Source organism: Thalia democratica, chromosome 2, assembly GCF_965202585.1.
Source record: "Thalia democratica chromosome 2, ktThaDemo2.hap1.1, whole genome shotgun sequence".
Lineage (NCBI taxonomy): Eukaryota > Metazoa > Chordata > Thaliacea > Salpida > Salpidae > Thalia > Thalia democratica.
This window is the reverse complement of record NC_139166.1, coordinates 20,854,880-20,872,939: the sequence shown is the minus strand read 5'-3', so window position 1 is coordinate 20,872,939 and position 18,060 is coordinate 20,854,880. Positions and strand designations below refer to the sequence as shown.

Below are 18,060 nucleotides of genomic sequence, written 5' to 3'. Positions count from 1 at the left end.
TGAAAACTTATATAAATTAATTAATAGTAGAATATAACTGATAAAAAAAGACTCAAGCGGGAAAATACAACAAAAATGAACGTATAAAATCAGTAAACAAAGAAAAGTTAAAAGATAAATAAAAACCAAGTGTAAGTATAAAAAAAGCATTCTAAACATTAAATATTATAAATGAATAAAAAAATATAAGGTGATATTTTAAAAAATCAAAAGTTTAACTATTTTAAGATGTGTTTTAAAATATAATTAATTAAAAAGACATTAAAAATTACATATTTTTTAACATATAAAACTTCAAAGGGAATACAAAACTATTTTACATCACTTAATATGGTAAGTAGTTCTTTAGAGTTTGCTCAAACGTTATCAAAATCAAACTTGAAACCTTATCGAATAATCTGGTTTTTTTTAACATACTTTGACAAGGTTGTGTATTTAGTACAGTTAATATCGAAACCAAACATGTATTTATTTTACTATTCTGCAAGTATGATGATACTTAATTTACTAAATACACAACTTTGTTTAAATAAATTATTAAGTTTGATATAAACACTTAATGTGTCTTGAGTTTTTTATCTACAAATCATAGTTTACAGGATCATAGTTTTAAGGAATTACAACAAAACTCAGTGGTTCATAAATGGCTAAAGCATTAGCTATAACTAGAATAAGAACTTGGAATTTATTTAATTAATATGTTCAAATTAAATGACCTACGTAACCAACTTAAGCTAAGTTTTAAAAATTGAACTTATTAAGTTTTTCTTACATGAAAAGCTTTTACTTAAAAAATTATTTAACTTGAAGCTTTTCAAATTATACGATATTTTTTTTAAATTAATGCTGACCAAAAAATTTTAACACATTAACACAAAATTAATTAACAGGTTTTATTTTACAATAACACTACCAATTTCTTTTAAGACTATTTTAAAACTGCATAACAGACTTCTATAGTTGGTATGTATACTTAAAAGAATTAAAAACTTCGACCGAAAAAAAAACTTTTTGTAGCACATACGTCTTTTAACATGCAACAGAGGTAATGCAGACGTTTTTGTGACGTTAAAAGCTTTTGTTTATAAAATACGGTTTTAACCTTTGGCGTGGTAAAGCGACTTTTGGCCAAAATGGTTTTGGTTACTAAGTGTACCCGGTAGCATGTACAAGCTACTGCCTTCGCTACAAAAGTTTGTACCTTATTGTATATTATAAACATAGATATTTTAAAACATTATTGAAAATAAAAACCATAACATAAAAAATTGTAATGCAGTTTTATAATAACTTTAATGATATAAACTTATGTAAAGTAGTTAAATTATATTTGTAATAAAATTTTATGATCAGCAAAAATTTTAGTGTTGTATAATTCTAAATTAATTAATTATTTTTACAGTACAACTAATGCTAAAAGGAAGTAGAATAAAAATACAACCTAGTAAACTATTTTTACTCAGTGTATTTAAAATTGTGTTGCAAGTTATCTAACTATAAAATAAATTAAATAGATGACTATTGTAAACTTAGTTGAACAAAATTAAATGACTAGTTATTACAAGTGATTAAATTGTCTAAGCAAACTCAAAAAACAAGTTTTAAAATACCACAAATGAAGACCGTTTAATTATAGAAAAATATTTAAATTATACCAATTATACTTAGTACTTTCTCTTCCAAATGGACCCCCTACCTAATTTACAAATCATAGTTTATAGGATCATAGTTTTGAGGAATTACAACAAAACTCAGTAGTTCATAAATGGCTAAAGCATTAGCTATAACTAGAATAAGAACTTGGAATTTATTTAATTAATAAATATGATCAAATAAAATGACCTATGTAACCAACTTAAGCTAAGTTTTAAAAATTAAAACTATTAAGTTTTTCTTACAAGATAAGCTTTTACTTAAAAAACTATTTAACTTGAAGCTTTTCAAATTATACGATATCTTTTCTAAATTAATGCTGACCAAAAAAATTTACACATTATTACAAAATTAACTAACAGGTTTTATTTTACAATAACACTTCCAATTTCTTTAAAGACTATTTTAAAACTGCATAACAAACTTCTATAGTTGGTATGTATACTTAAAAGAATTAAAAACTTCGACCGAAAAAAAAAAGCTTTTTATAGCACATACGTCTTTTAACATGCAACAGAGGTAATGCAGACGTTTTTGTGACGTTAAAAGCTTCTGTTTATAAAATACGGTTTTAACCTTTGGCGTGGTAAAGCGACTTTTGGCCAAAATGGTTTTGGTTACTAAGCGTACCCGGTAGCATGTACAAGCTACTGCATTCGCTACAAAAGTTTGTACCTTAGTGTATCTTATAAACATAGATATTTTAAAACATTTTTGAAAATAAAAACCATAACATAAAAAATTGTAATGCAGTTTTATAATAATTTTAATGATGTAAACTTATGTAAAAGAGTTAAATTGTATTTGTAATAAAATTTTATGATCAGCAAAAACTTTAGTGTTGTATAAAAGTTTTTTCTAAATTAAAAAATTATTTTTACAGTACAACTGAATGCTAAAAGGAAGTAGAATAAAAATACAACCAGGTAAACTATTTTTACTCAGTGTATTTAAAATTATGTTGCAATTCATCTAACTATCAAATAAATTAAATAGATGACTATTGTAAACTTAGTTGAACAAAATTAAATGACTAGTTATTACAAGTGATTAAATTGTCTAAGCAAACTCTAAAAACAAGTTTTAAAATATCACAAGTGAAGACCGTTTAATTATAGAAAAATATTTAAATTATGCCAATTATACTTAGTACTTTCTCTTCCAAATGGACCCCCTACCTAATTTACAAATCATAGTTTATAGGATCATAGTTTTGAGGAATTACAACAAAACTCAGTAGTTCATAAATGGCTAAAGCATTAGCTATAACTAGAATAAGAACTTGGAATTTATTTAATTAATAAATATGATCAAATAAAATGACCTATGTAACCAACTTAAGCTAAGTTTAAAAAATTAAAATTATTAAGTTTTTCTTACATGATAACCTTTTACTTAAAAAACTATTTAACTTGAAGCTTTTCAAATTATACGATATTTTTTCTAAATTAATGCTGACCAAAAAATTTTTACACATTATTACAAAATTAATTAACCGGTTTTATTTTACAATAACACTACCAATTTCTTTAAAGACTATTTTAAAACTGCATAACAAACTTCTATAGTTGGTATGTATACTTAAAAGAATTAAAAACGTCGACCGAAAAAAAAGCTTTTTGTAGCACATACGTCTTTTAACATGCAACAGAGGTAATGCAGACGTTTTTGTGACATTAAAAGCTTTTGTTTATAAAATACGGTTTTAACCTTTGGCGTGGTAAAGCGACTTTTGGCCAAAATGGTTTTGGTTACTAAGTGTACCCGGTAGCATGTACAAGCTACTGCCTTCGCTACAAAAGTTTGTACCTTAGTGTATCTTATAAACATAGATATTTTAAAACATTATTGAAAATAAAAACCATAACATAAAAAATTGTAATGCAGTTTTATAATAACTTTAATGATATAAACTTATGTAAAGTAGTTAAATTATATTTGTAATAAAATTTTATGATCAGCAAAAATTTTAGTGTTGTATAATTCTAAATTAATTAATTATTTTTACAGTACAACTGAATGCTAAAAGGAAGTAGAATAAAAATACAACCTAGTAAACTATTTTTACTCAGTGTATTTAAAATTGTGTTGCAAGTTATCTAACTATAAAATAAATTAAATAGATGACCTATTGTAAACTTAGTTGAACAAAATTAAATGACTAGTTATTACAAGTGATTAAATTGTCTAAGCAAACTCAAAAAACAAGTTTTAAAATACCACAAATGAAGACCGTTTAATTATAGAAAAATATTTAAATTATACCAATTATACTTAGTACTTTCTCTTCCAAATGGACCCCCTACCTAATTTACAAATCATAGTTTATAGGATCATAGTTTTGAGGAATTACAACAAAACTCAGTAGTTCATAAATGGCTAAAGCATTAGCTATAACTAGAATAAGAACTTGGAATTTATTTAATTAATAAATATGATCAAATAAAATGACCTATGTAACCAACTTAAGCTAAGTTTAAAAAATTAAAATTATTAAGTTTTTCTTACATGATAACCTTTTACTTAAAAAACTATTTAACTTGAAGCTTTTCAAATTATACGATATTTTTTCTAAATTAATGCTGACCAAAAAATTTTTACACATTATTACAAAATTAATTAACCGGTTTTATTTTACAATAACACTACCAATTTCTTTAAAGACTATTTTAAAACTGCATAACAAACTTCTATAGTTGGTATGTATACTTAAAAGAATTAAAAACGTCGACCGAAAAAAAAGCTTTTTGTAGCACATACGTCTTTTAACATGCAACAGAGGTAATGCAGACGTTTTTGTGACATTAAAAGCTTTTGTTTATAAAATACGGTTTTAACCTTTGGCGTGGTAAAGCGACTTTTGGCCAAAATGGTTTTGGTTACTAAGTGTACCCGGTAGCATGTACAAGCTACTGCATTCGCTACAAAAGTTTGTACCTTAGTGTATCTTATAAACATAGATATTTTAAAACATTTTTGAAAATAAAAACCATAACATAAAAAATTGTAATGCAGTTTTATAATAATTTTAATGATGTAAACTTATGTAAAAGAGTTAAATTGTATTTGTAATAAAATTTTATGATCAGCAAAAACTTTAGTGTTGTATAAAAGTTTTTTCTAAATTAAAAAATTATTTTTACAGTACAACTGAATGCTAAAAGGAAGTAGAATAAAAATACAACCAGGTAAACTATTTTTACTCAGTGTATTTAAAATTATGTTGCAATTCATCTAACTATCAAATAAATTAAATAGATGACTATTGTAAACTTAGTTGAACAAAATTAAATGACTAGTTATTACAAGTGATTAAATTGTCTAAGCAAACTCTAAAAACAAGTTTTAAAATATCACAAGTGAAGACCGTTTAATTATAGAAAAATATTTAAATTATGCCAATTATACTTAGTACTTTCTCTTCCAAATGGACCCCCTACCTAATTTACAAATCATAGTTTATAGGATCATAGTTTTGAGGAATTACAACAAAACTCAGTAGTTCATAAATGGCTAAAGCATTAGCTATAACTAGAATAAGAACTTGGAATTTATTTAATTAATAAATATGATCAAATAAAATGACCTATGTAACCAACTTAAGCTAAGTTTTAAAAATTAAAATTATTAAGTTTTTCTTACATGATAACCTTTTACTTAAAAAACTATTTAACTTGAAGCTTTTCAAATTATACGATATTTTTTCTAAATTAATGCTGACCAAAAAATTTTTACACATTATTACAAAATTAATTAACCGGTTTTATTTTACAATAACACTACCAATTTCTTTAAAGACTATTTTAAAACTGCATAACAAACTTCTATAGTTGGTATGTATACTTAAAAGAATTAAAAACGTCGACCGAAAAAAAAGCTTTTTGTAGCACATACGTCTTTTAACATGCAACAGAGGTAATGCAGACGTTTTTGTGACATTAAAAGCTTTTGTTTATAAAATACGGTTTTAACCTTTGGCGTGGTAAAGCGACTTTTGGCCAAAATGGTTTTGGTTACTAAGTGTACCCGGTAGCATGTACAAGCTACTGCCTTCGCTACAAAAGTTTGTACCTTAGTGTATCTTATAAACATAGATATTTTAAAACATTATTGAAAATAAAAACCATAACATAAAAAATTGTAATGCAGTTTTATAATAACTTTAATGATATAAACTTATGTAAAGTAGTTAAATTATATTTGTAATAAAATTTTATGATCAGCAAAAATTTTAGTGTTGTATAATTCTAAATTAATTAATTATTTTTACAGTACAACTAATGCTAAAAGGAAGTAGAATAAAAATACAACCTAGTAAACTATTTTTACTCAGTGTATTTAAAATTGTGTTGCAAGTTATCTAACTATAAAATAAATTAAATAGATGACCTATTGTAAACTTAGTTGAACAAAATTAAATGACTAGTTATTACAAGTGATTAAATTGTCTAAGCAAACTCAAAAAACAAGTTTTAAAATACCACAAATGAAGACCGTTTAATTATAGAAAAATATTTAAATTATACCAATTATACTTAGTACTTTCTCTTCCAAATGGACCCCCTACCTAATTTACAAATCATAGTTTATAGGATCATAGTTTTGAGGAATTACAACAAAACTCAGTAGTTCATAAATGGCTAAAGCATTAGCTATAACTAGAATAAGAACTTGGAATTTATTTAATTAATAAATATGATCAAATAAAATGACCTATGTAACCAACTTAAGCTAAGTTTAAAAAATTAAAATTATTAAGTTTTTCTTACATGATAACCTTTTACTTAAAAAACTATTTAACTTGAAGCTTTTCAAATTATACGATATTTTTTCTAAATTAATGCTGACCAAAAAATTTTTACACATTATTACAAAATTAATTAACCGGTTTTATTTTACAATAACACTACCAATTTCTTTAAAGACTATTTTAAAACTGCATAACAAACTTCTATAGTTGGTATGTATACTTAAAAGAATTAAAAACGTCGACCGAAAAAAAAGCTTTTTGTAGCACATACGTCTTTTAACATGCAACAGAGGTAATGCAGACGTTTTTGTGACATTAAAAGCTTTTGTTTATAAAATACGGTTTTAACCTTTGGCGTGGTAAAGCGACTTTTGGCCAAAATGGTTTTGGTTACTAAGTGTACCCGGTAGCATGTACAAGCTACTGCCTTCGCTACAAAAGTTTGTACCTTAGTGTATCTTATAAACATAGATATTTTAAAACATTTTTGAAAATAAAAACCATAACATAAAAAATTGTAATGCAGTTTTATAATAATTTTAATGATGTAAACTTATGTAAAAGAGTTAAATTATATTTGTAATAAAATTTTATGATCAGCAAAAATTTTAGTGTTGTATAACAGTTTTTTCTAAATTAAAAAATTATTTTTACAGTACAACTGAATACTAAAAGGAAGTAGAATAAAAATACAACCTAGTAAACTATTTTTACTCAGTGTATTTAAAATTATGTTGCAATTTATCTAACTATCAAATAAATTAAATAGATGACTATTGTAAACTTAGCTGAAAAAAATTAAAATGACTAGTTATTACAAGTGATTAAATTGTCTGAGCAAACTCTAAAAACAAGTTTTAAAATATCACAAGTGAAGACCGTTTAATTATAGAAAAATATTTAAATTATACGAATTATACTTAGTACTTTCTCTTCCAAAAGTACCCCCTACCCCTTGTTCTTCTCAATCCAGGAGCACCAGGTTTGCCGAAACCTTCCAGGAAATCCTCAAAAACATGTAGAAATTGAGCTCCAGCCACAAAATGTCATGGATCGTTTTGCAATATTTCCCTGTTGTGGTACAAAATAGTTGTTTGAAAACAATAAAACATGTTTAAGCTTCTATAATTACAATAAATATTTAATTAAATAAACTTTTATCATATATATTTATATATTGTTTATTGAATGATAAAAAAAAGCGCTCAAAAAGTTTGGTCTAAGGACCTGGTGTACAAAGGAAGCTTTCGGTTATCGAAACCAAAAGTTAAACATTAAGTTAATTTTTGTTATTGTTCTTATTCATGAAATATTTTAGTATTTCATAGCAAGAAACAAAATTCTGAAAGTCTATTATAAATTGTTCTACCATATAAACATAATTAACAAACTACTGCCTAAGTAATCAAAACAAGACTACGGAAATAAACCACTATAAAACTATTATATGACTCATTTTAATATTTTACAAACAAACTCTGATAAAGAAGAAAATCTGCCCAATGTAAGCTATTATGATTGAATTGACTAGAAATTTTAAATAATTGTCATGTACAAACTCATTTATAAGATTTCCTTTGCCCTCGTGATACTTGTACATACCAAAGAATAGGGCAGTAAATATTGATAGTGTTGATTTTGCGGTAAAATTTTGAGATTTTGAGATTGTAACATATTTTTTACTAAAACTAAAATTTACAATTTCATATAAATAAATATAATCTCAATTATTAGAAAATGCATTTTTTTTGGATAAATTACAACAATTAAGGGCATAGGGAGCGTCCAAAACTTTTTTTCACAAATATTAATATTGGCTCTTATTATAAAGCTTAAAGTTTATTACTAAACGATACATTTTATAGAATTAATATTTTGACTAATTTTTGATATATAATAAGTTTTGTAAAAAAAATCCGACACAACTGGAAACAAACATTTTAAACTAATTTTCTCGGAATTTTGAAAAATTTATCTCCTCCTTTATTTTTACAGCAATTTAATTCAAAATTCCATATATATTCTGTGAAAATTTAAAGAAGATTGGTTGAAAAATGAAGAGATAGATTTTTAGTGAAATGGTCTTTTTTGCGTTTTTAGTTTGAGCATTCCATAAGGAACCTATTGAGTTCACCAACTTTGATCGCTCATATCTCATAATTTTTTTTGAACTTTTACAAGCGGTTAAAATTGTCTAATAGCTCAGATTAAACTCTATAAAATAAGACCAACTTGTAAAAATCAAGGTGGACCCCCCCTCCCCCTATGCCCTTAAATTTCTTGTGGTTACAACTTATTTGCAATGTTTACTAAGTACTTTTAATAATAAATACATTAAAATAGATAGAAAAAAAAGATAATTCTATATTTCTTAAAAATAGATGCAAGATTGTACTTTTTTACAATCATTATATTCTATTAACTTTTGAGTCAGAAAACTATAGCTAATAATTTTGGAATCAAGCAATATTTAGTAATGTAGCTAAAAAAGAGCAAAATGTTTTAAAGAACAGTTAAGAAGAAGTGTTTTTCCATAAAAGTCTCATATCATAATTTTAGTTAATTTTAAAAGTTAAGCTGAAACTAACATCCTATTTAACTAAAACACATAAAATAAACGAACCAGAAACTTTGTACTTGAGTATTTTGCCACTGGTGGTCACGGGAGGTCCATCGTGGGTGGGGGCGGGAAGCGCGTACACAAAAGCAACTAACAAAAAGTAACCAATCAGGAACTTCCAAACTTGCAAGTCTGTTACCGATGACACCACTTCCTCACAAAAGTCTTCAAATTCAAACTGTTAAAACAATATTTTGCCATAAATAGTTACATTGGTGTTTTCATAGGTATTTTAATAGAAATATTAGCTTTAAAAGTCTTTTGTCATTATTAAGAGCATACGGGGGTTAAAACACTTCTTTTGAAATTTAGCTTTGTTTTTTATATAACTAATCATTACTTGTTACTTATTACCACTTATTAAAGTTCCAATTAACTTTTGAGATATTAGCAAAATATCATATATTATGGGAGGTGCAAACTAAAAGGGCAAAAATAGACTGTTTGACTAAAATCTATCTCCTCCTTCAGTTTTTGAGCAATTGTTTTAAAAATTTCTCAGAAGTAGTCTTTAATGAATTTTGAACAACATGTAGGAAACATATTTTTTTATTTGTGTGAACAAAAATTGTTTTATAAAAAGTAAAAAATATTTATTTTTTGTTTGTTGGTCATAACTTTTTTAATGAGTTTTTTCAAAAATCTGCTTACATTTTGAGTTTTTTGTAATATTGAAAAGTACACTTCCTAAAACTTTAATTAAATTGCTTTTAAAATGAAGGAGAAGATAGATTTTTAATAAATTTTTCAAAATTCCAAGAAAATCTGCATGGCAATTCTTGAATCCTCGTATTTTCTACAAAACTGGTTATTTCAAAAAGTTAGTTGAAATAGTTTTATTCTATAACAAGTATCTTATAGTACTTATTATATAGTATATACTGTAAGCTTTGAAATATAAGCCAATGTTAATTTATGTAAAACAAAAAACGTTAGATCTCCATATGCCCTTAAACTGAACAATATTTCTTAGACATGTGTATATGTCAAAGGCCATAGGATGGGTCCACCATGTTTAAGTCAATTTTAATTAGTTAAGTTTCATCAAAACATTCAGACAGTTTTCACTGCTTATGTAAACTTTGAGCAAATTTTGAAATATTGTGATCTACGCTTGCAAGTCTAATAGGTTTTATATGGAAAGGAAAGCAATGTTAGTTTACTAAAAAATTATTTTCTTTTTTTTAACTATCTACTTTGAGTGTTTACATTGAGTTTATTAGTATTATTTTTTTAATTTTAGAACAATACTATAATTTCTTTTACTTCTTTTATTTAAATTTCAATATTTGAAAAATCTTAAACTACTTTGTAAATGTTTGAAAACTTTATATCTCTAACTTAAAAAGAAAGATATTCATTATGGAATTCTTAACTTCTTGTGGTAATAAGCAATAAAAAACGTTATAAGTTTGTAAAAAAAACTTTCTATGATACTGACTATAAAATCAATTAAAATGTTTATACTCTATGACTTGAGAAAGTGATTTGTATGTAGTACATACTAAAAAATTTCATTAAAAAGCTAATACAAAAAAAACTTAATCCCCAATTATGTTTTGAATCATGCTACAACTTTTATCTGATGTCTTGAAATTAAAAGACTTAAAACAAGATAAGACTGAAGAAACAGAAAAAATAAATCATAAAGTTTATAACACTTTATGTAACTATTTTAAGTTTTAAATTATTATTCTTTAATCTACTTTAATTAAATTTCTTATTACTTCCAAAGTTTTAACTGTTCCTAAAAATTGCAAACAGTTTTTTATATGTATTGAACCAATTATTAAATAAACAAACAAGCTACAATAACATATACAAGTATGCTTTTATGAAAGCACCAAATGTTATTTAACAAAAAGTTGTTATAATTTAACAAGAAAAAAATAGTTATACAATGAAACATCTGTCATGAAAAACCACAGACATACACTAGCTTCAATAGCCTAGTTTAAAAATAAACAATAAATCATATATAAAACCATTTTATAATAAAATCACAGACATACATTACAACCACACTTGATTTTTTCTAACTATTTTGCAAACATTAAACTCATTCACACAACTAACTTTGTTATACTGACTTTTCAAGTCAACAGTGACGTATATGAGAGTTATGAATATGACAGGAAGCGCTGTCATTGTCAGGAAACATCCAATCGACCCTCCAAATTCCTGCCTGAACTCTTTTTTCTTGTCTACCATTTCATTTATTATAATAAAGCTAAAAATTATCATAAAAAAAGTTTAATTTCTAATGTTTAACTAAGACAAAGTTTTAATTTTACTTAATTCAAAAATTTAATAATTTTATTGGTGGGCTATGGAAGATTGACATTAATTTTTACAAAATTAACACTGGCCCTTATATGAAAGCTAAAATTATTTACTATAAGACACTTTTTACAGAAGTTAACAAAAAGCTTTTGATATATAGTCATTTGAAAAATATCTCCACACAAATATGGAGGACAAACTTTTCATTAATGACTTTTTACAATTTTTTTTAAAATTAACTAAACATCTATCTTATTGGTTATTTTTTAATAATTTAATCTTGAACTTTCTGGATATTTTTAGTGTAATCAGGGTTTGTGTGCAAATTTTTTTTCATTTAGCCTGACATTTTTCAAAATAAAGAAAATCCCCTTTAGAAGTCATTTTAGGTATTGGGGTCTTGATTAGTACTATTATAATCTCCAACTTCAACCAGCTTTATCTCAAAAAAATTTTGAGCTTTAAAAATCTGCAAAAAGCAAATCATAGCTTAGTTACAACTCAATAAAATGACAGTAAATTGTGAAAAAGATGAGTTAAATTTTCATTTTTTAATTCTTTTAAATTTTGTTTCAACAGAATTTTCTAAACATATCAAAGAACACTTCATGAAATTTTGAGGTAGTTATCTAAAAAAGCGTAGGAGAAGATAGATTTTTAGTGAAATAGTCTATTTTTGCTGTTTTAGTTTGTGCCTCCCATAAGGAACCTATTGTTGCCTCCAACTTTGACAGGCTATATCTCAAAAATTATTTTGAATTTTTAAAATCTGTAAAAATCATCTTGTAGCTCAATAAATATTTTATAAAATAAGATCAAATTTCGAAAAAAAATGTGTTTTACCTATTCCCTTAACATAATGAATTCAGTGATAAGTTTTAAAAAAAGTGTTATATCTATCTATTACTAGTGAAAAATTTTAATAAATATTACTAAACACAACTGTTCAATTTAATTATGCACTAAGTAAAAACATTATAACCAGAAGAATTATCATAAAACGAGTGCTTGTTGTGTTTTATTAACATTTAAAATAAAACACTTACACAAGTATTAAAATAAGTAAAAATTTTTAAAATAGTTTTTTGACTAATACTTAAAATTCATACATTATTTTAAATCCTAAACTCTAAATAAATACAATGATTGTTGATGTCATATCAGATTTAAAAAGCTTACACTTAAATTAAAAAAAAACCTTTAATATTCTGTTCTTGTAAAGAAAAATGAATTGTACCTAAAATGTGTACTCCCACAAAACTTAGTACTTGTATCTTAAAGTTTTAGTGTTGTGAATATCTCTAATAACTTTAAACAGACAGTAAAATGTATGAATTAACTGCTAAGAGTTTCAATCTAAAAAGTATTTGGTATAAAGCTCTGAAAAACTTAGCTGATGTAAACGAATTCAAACAAACAGCTAAGTTGTTGAACTCAACTGTAATGGTGAAACTGTATTTTTTATGAATTTTCATAATTATGACGTATAACCTACTCAAAACAAAATAATGAAGATTCTTAAAAAATCTTAGAAATTCAACAAAAGGTTATAAGCATTTATTTTTACAAATACCGACTGATTTTGTCTTTAATAACTTTAAAAATAAATTCACATCTCAATTTGATCTCAAAATATTTATCAATTTTTTAATCAAAAGTTTTCAAGCATTTGATTTGATAAAAACTAAGAATCTCAAAATTTGCTCAAATTCACATCTCAAAGCACTCAAATTTAAATAAAAAACTGATTTAGCCTGATGTTTTTCAACTTTTTTCAAAAAAAATGATTTAGCCTGACATGCACAAACCCTGTGTAGTTTATGATAGAAAAAATTCTATTGTAATGATTGATATAACTTTTATATCCAAAATAAAAAATAATCTTTTTTTTATAAGAAATACACTCAAAATTATAATACCCTAGTAAAGTATTACTTATAAAATTTTGAGGAACAATTGCTTTAAATTTGTAGAATAAAAAAGATGTTATTATCTAAAAAGAATTGTTTGCCTTTTTACCATAGTCAATCCAACAGGAACCTATTGAAATATTTAATTTTAAACCCTCATATCTCAAAAACTAACATCAATTTAAAAAAACCATAAAAAGCAACTGCGTGCTATATTAAAATATCTAAAATAATATTATTATGTGAAAAAAGTGCCTTGTCCCCTCTGTTTTAAACTTTATAAGAAGTTACTGATACTTTTCATTACCATTTTTATATTAATGAATAATATTCCATTCTGTATTTCATTGTAAAGTTGTAAGACTTTAGAGTTTTCAATGTAAAAAATATGTATATACAATTTCTTTTTGAAAAAAGCTAAAAAATAGTATTTAAATTTTAATATCAAAAATTATTGAATAAAGTAAAGCATTTCATTAAACAAAAACTAATTTTTCATTTTTATAGCACTACTCAGCAGCTTAAGGCCAAAGCTAGAATTTTAAGGTGATTAAATGAGAATTAAGAATAATTATTGATAAATGCTTTATATATTAATTTTACACATGGTTGCCATTGGTTTTTAAGAAATTTCTTGCAAGCTTTTAAATATACAAGTTTTCTTGTATTGTTTGAGTAAAAAAAAAATATAAGGTAAAAACAAATTAGTCAAACAGAACTGTAATACTAATTTAATTTTGTTTTTAAAAATTAAAATTCTATTACACATACATTTTTCATTGTATGAACAATTTATTTTTTATTTTACGTAAATGTTGCTACTATTAATGCAAAACCTGTTTTAAATTTTAGGTTTTTATTTAAAATTTATGTTTTCTTTCCAATAACTATCACATTGCAGTTATTTTGTTGTAATTTAAAAATTTAGTGCATTTTATATTTTTTCCAAAGTTTTAAGTCAAATGGCCACCCTGTATAACATAGTATATACCAATTTTTAAAGAAAAAACTACTTTTTGAATTATAGTCAGTTTTAAATTCTAACAATAAAAAAAAAATTATTGATAGACTATATTCTAAGAATTCATAAATTCTACTAAAAATCTATATTCTCCTACATTCATTCAACTATATAAATAAAAGTTTAAACTTATTTTTTTTAATAGCAGTAAAAACACTTTGACAAACCAACTTTTTTTTTTAATAAAAAATACATAAAAACAAAAAGCAATTTTAATCTTTATAGCTAAATACTCCTTCCAGAAAAACTATGAAGCATTTTAAATATTAGACGGTGAAAGTTTATAAACAATTACTCATGAAATACAGGAGAAAAAAATTATAGTTGTTTTTTTGGTTTTGTAAGTTTGTGCTTTTTCAATGTTAACATAATAATTTTTTTTATCTTTGGTAGCTTACATTTCAAAAATAGCTTTGAGTTTTAAAATATGCTATTTGCTTAGGTTACTAATGTAAAACATATAACTAAATTTTAAGAAAAACAACTTTTACTTGGTTTATAAAATTTGTAAGCTTTCTTTAAAACTTAAAAATTCAATTTATATTAGATTGAAACTCGTTTTTAATTCAACTTTTATGTTTAAAGATATGATAAGTATGCAAAAGAAATTATATAAAATAAAAAAATATTGGTATAAATGGTGACAAATTAGAAAAAGGGTACATTTAAAATTTGTAGCTTTAAGATAAAACTAAGTCTAAATTTATTAAAATTCAACTTTTGTCCACTGCTTTATAGTATAATTACATATAATTACAAAAACAAAACCACTTTTTTAAGTGCAAATACTAATAACTAAATAGGGCTAAATAAAGTAATTAGCTTTTTTACAATAGAAAATCATCAGTGTAACTCTTCCCTCTACAATGATTTTTTTTTTTGAAGGTCCACCAAGTAATTTTTATTACATGTAATATTACCTTCTTCTTTAACAATATACATTAAACTAACAATAATAAAAACTATCTAACTTAATTGTTGAAAAAATATCTTAAAAATATAATTTGGAAAATACTCAAAAGGTTAAAATCTAAAAAAAAACACAAAGTGTGGGAAAACACAAAGCTAAAATCCTAAAGCAAGTATTTTCTAACCTTGTAACAAAATGATAGGAAAAATTTAAACCTATTATGTTTCCCTAATTGTAAGCTCATAATCAGCTGTTGCAAATTGAGAAATAAACCAATACCTACTAGAACTGTTAAATTCTAAAAAATACTTAGAAATTTATAAAGTAACTAAATACTAAAAGTTAAAAAAAAAAAAAAATTAATTTGGTAATACAATTTAACATGATAGTTGAGAAAATAGGAAATAAAATCTAATTACATGTTTACTTTTACAGATAAATTGTAATATAAACATCAACGATCTCTAAGTATTATACAGTAAAAAATAAATAGAAATAATTAATAATTTTAACACTAATGATATTAACAACAACAAATTTCCTTCTATTTTAAAATATATTTTTAGTATTGTCTAAATTTTAGTTTCAATTAAGTAACAACTAAATTTGAAATTGTTTTTTTTTTTTAGTTTACAACTAACTGATTTCTTAATGCAAACAATTTCTCAAGTTATTTAATTAGTCAATCATTTTAAAAATTGAAAAGTTTTTGAAAAAAAAAAAATCAATGAATAACAATTTTGAAAATAAAGTAACTTTGGTATGCTGCAGATCATTAGCATTTCATTAGAATGAGACTTGTTTGCATTCAAATGCATATTAGGTTGCTTAGCATAAAAGTTCAAAATTAACTGTTCATGTGAAAGAGTAGGGGAGGGCAACGTTTTTCACTCAACGGGCCGGATCCGAAAAAATAAGTCTTTTGCGAGCCGGGGCATCTTAAGTTACTTATTTACCGGATCCAGTATATGGATGTAGCCAAATAATGACTTTTTAGATCCGAATCCGACTAAATACTAATTTAAAATTGAGATTCAGATCCGGGCGGATTCTAGTTTTAATAAAAGTTTTGGATCCGGCCGGAATCTAATTTTATAAATAGAGTTAATTACTTTTTTGAATCCTTTAAATTAATAAAACTTTTTCAAGTCTGAAAGCTTAAGATGTAGATTGAGACATGTCACATGTTTAAATAATAACTATCAGACGGTTGACATTGTAATTGACAAAAGTACGTTAATAAAATTTCGTATTCAAAAAAACACTTTGCTTGAGGTAAAATATATTTCAATTAATTTAGAACAACACAAGATATTAAAACAAAATGGTGTATTTATTGGTACACATTAAATTATAAAGTCATTTTTTAGCATTTTCTTAAAGTCCAATTCTTACAGTTTTGTTTTGTAAAAAAATGATACAAAATTTTATAAAAAATTTATAATACTGACCCTTTGCGGGCCTGTCACTTCGCTCACGGACCGGTTATTTTTATTTGCGGACCGGATCTTATTAAAATTAAAAAAATAGTCGGGGGTCGGTCAATTTCACTCTGCGGGCCGGATCCGGCCCACGGGCCGTACGTTGCCCACCCCCAACCTAGAGAAATAAAATAATTGTATATTAACAATTAAGTTACATTTTATCAAATTAAATGAAAATTTTGTCTCAAGTGTTCATGCGAGACATGAAAAATATCTACATAATTAAAATAATAATAATATACGTCTATATATGTGTATATATCAACGACGTATGTTAAAATTCAGCAGAAAAAAAAAGTTTGATGTTTTTTTTGTAATGATAAACAACTACTTTGTTTTTTACTGAAGTATAATATACAAAAATACTTGATCAGTTTAAATAAAATCAAATAATGTTAAGCCTAGTGAAAACTGTTATAAAGCAAATTGTAAAATTGGTTTAGTTGTTCGTCTTGTTAAACTAGTTTATTTTTGAATAGTTTAAATTAAGTAGTATAACAGCGTCTATTATTCTAATCTAACCTAAAAAACTTGAAATCTTGTAATTTAACTTATGATTAATAAGTATTGTACAATTACGTTAACATCAGATAAAATTGAAATTTAGATAAGTCAAGTTTTTATAATTAACTTCATACAAATTTTTTTAATGGTATTTTGTTAGCTTAAGAACCGGCTGAACACGGTCAAGAGGCTTATATGATTGTTGAGTATTATTTTGAAATTATAGCCGAGTAAAAGACACGAGGGTTACTTTTAAAATTTATCGTTTCTTTTATTTTTTTACTTATTTTAGTTTTTCTCAAAAATTAAATAGAATTTTTTAAGTGTTTTTTACCTACTCATTAAACTAATTTTTTTATGAAAATTTTTTTTTTTTCTTGAATTCTCTTTTTAAAAAGATATCCCCAAGTATTCCGAAATAAACTCTCTAAAACATATTATTTTTATGGTAAAAAAATATCAGTCTCAAACTCTACCCCTTGCAACGATAAACGTTTTCTGGGGAAAAGTGAGTGTGTTACATCATATGTAATTTTACCTGCCCCATTAATATTTAACTTTAACTATCCAAAAATAAAATAAACAAAAAACTATCTTTTAAACAAATAAAAAAAAACCTTGGTGACACGCCATTTGGAGAACACTCACAAGGCAAAACCTCAACACTAAAAACCACAAAGTGTGGGAAAATCATGAAGCTCAAATCCCCAAGTATGTGTTCACCGGCGCTACAACAAAAAAATCACACCAACATTCCAATCATGTGATCACCGCCACCATAGTGAACTCACAATCAGTTGTTGAGCAAATGCGTAAAACTAGTATTATAATGAATACATTAGCATTAAATAACTATCTTAAAGCTTGATAACTAACTAATTTACTGAAATGGTACTCTAAAAAAAATCTAAAAATTAAGCTAAAT

The 18,060-nt window shown here is 24.8% G+C and overlaps 1 protein-coding gene across 1 annotated transcript; it reads right to left on the bottom strand.

The window, feature by feature from the left end:
- Positions 1 to 7,186: 7,186 nt before the first annotated feature.
- LOC145830076 (uncharacterized) lies at positions 7,187 to 11,247 on the bottom strand. Its single transcript, XM_082937963.1, has 3 exons — positions 11,100 to 11,247; positions 9,027 to 9,201; positions 7,187 to 7,474 (listed from the first exon to the last, which is right to left on the bottom strand). Exons 1-3 carry the CDS (start codon positions 11,232 to 11,234, stop codon positions 7,368 to 7,370), a joined length of 417 nt encoding a protein of 138 aa, XP_082794089.1. The 5' UTR covers positions 11,235 to 11,247; the 3' UTR covers positions 7,187 to 7,367.
- Positions 11,248 to 18,060: the final 6,813 nt, after the last annotated feature.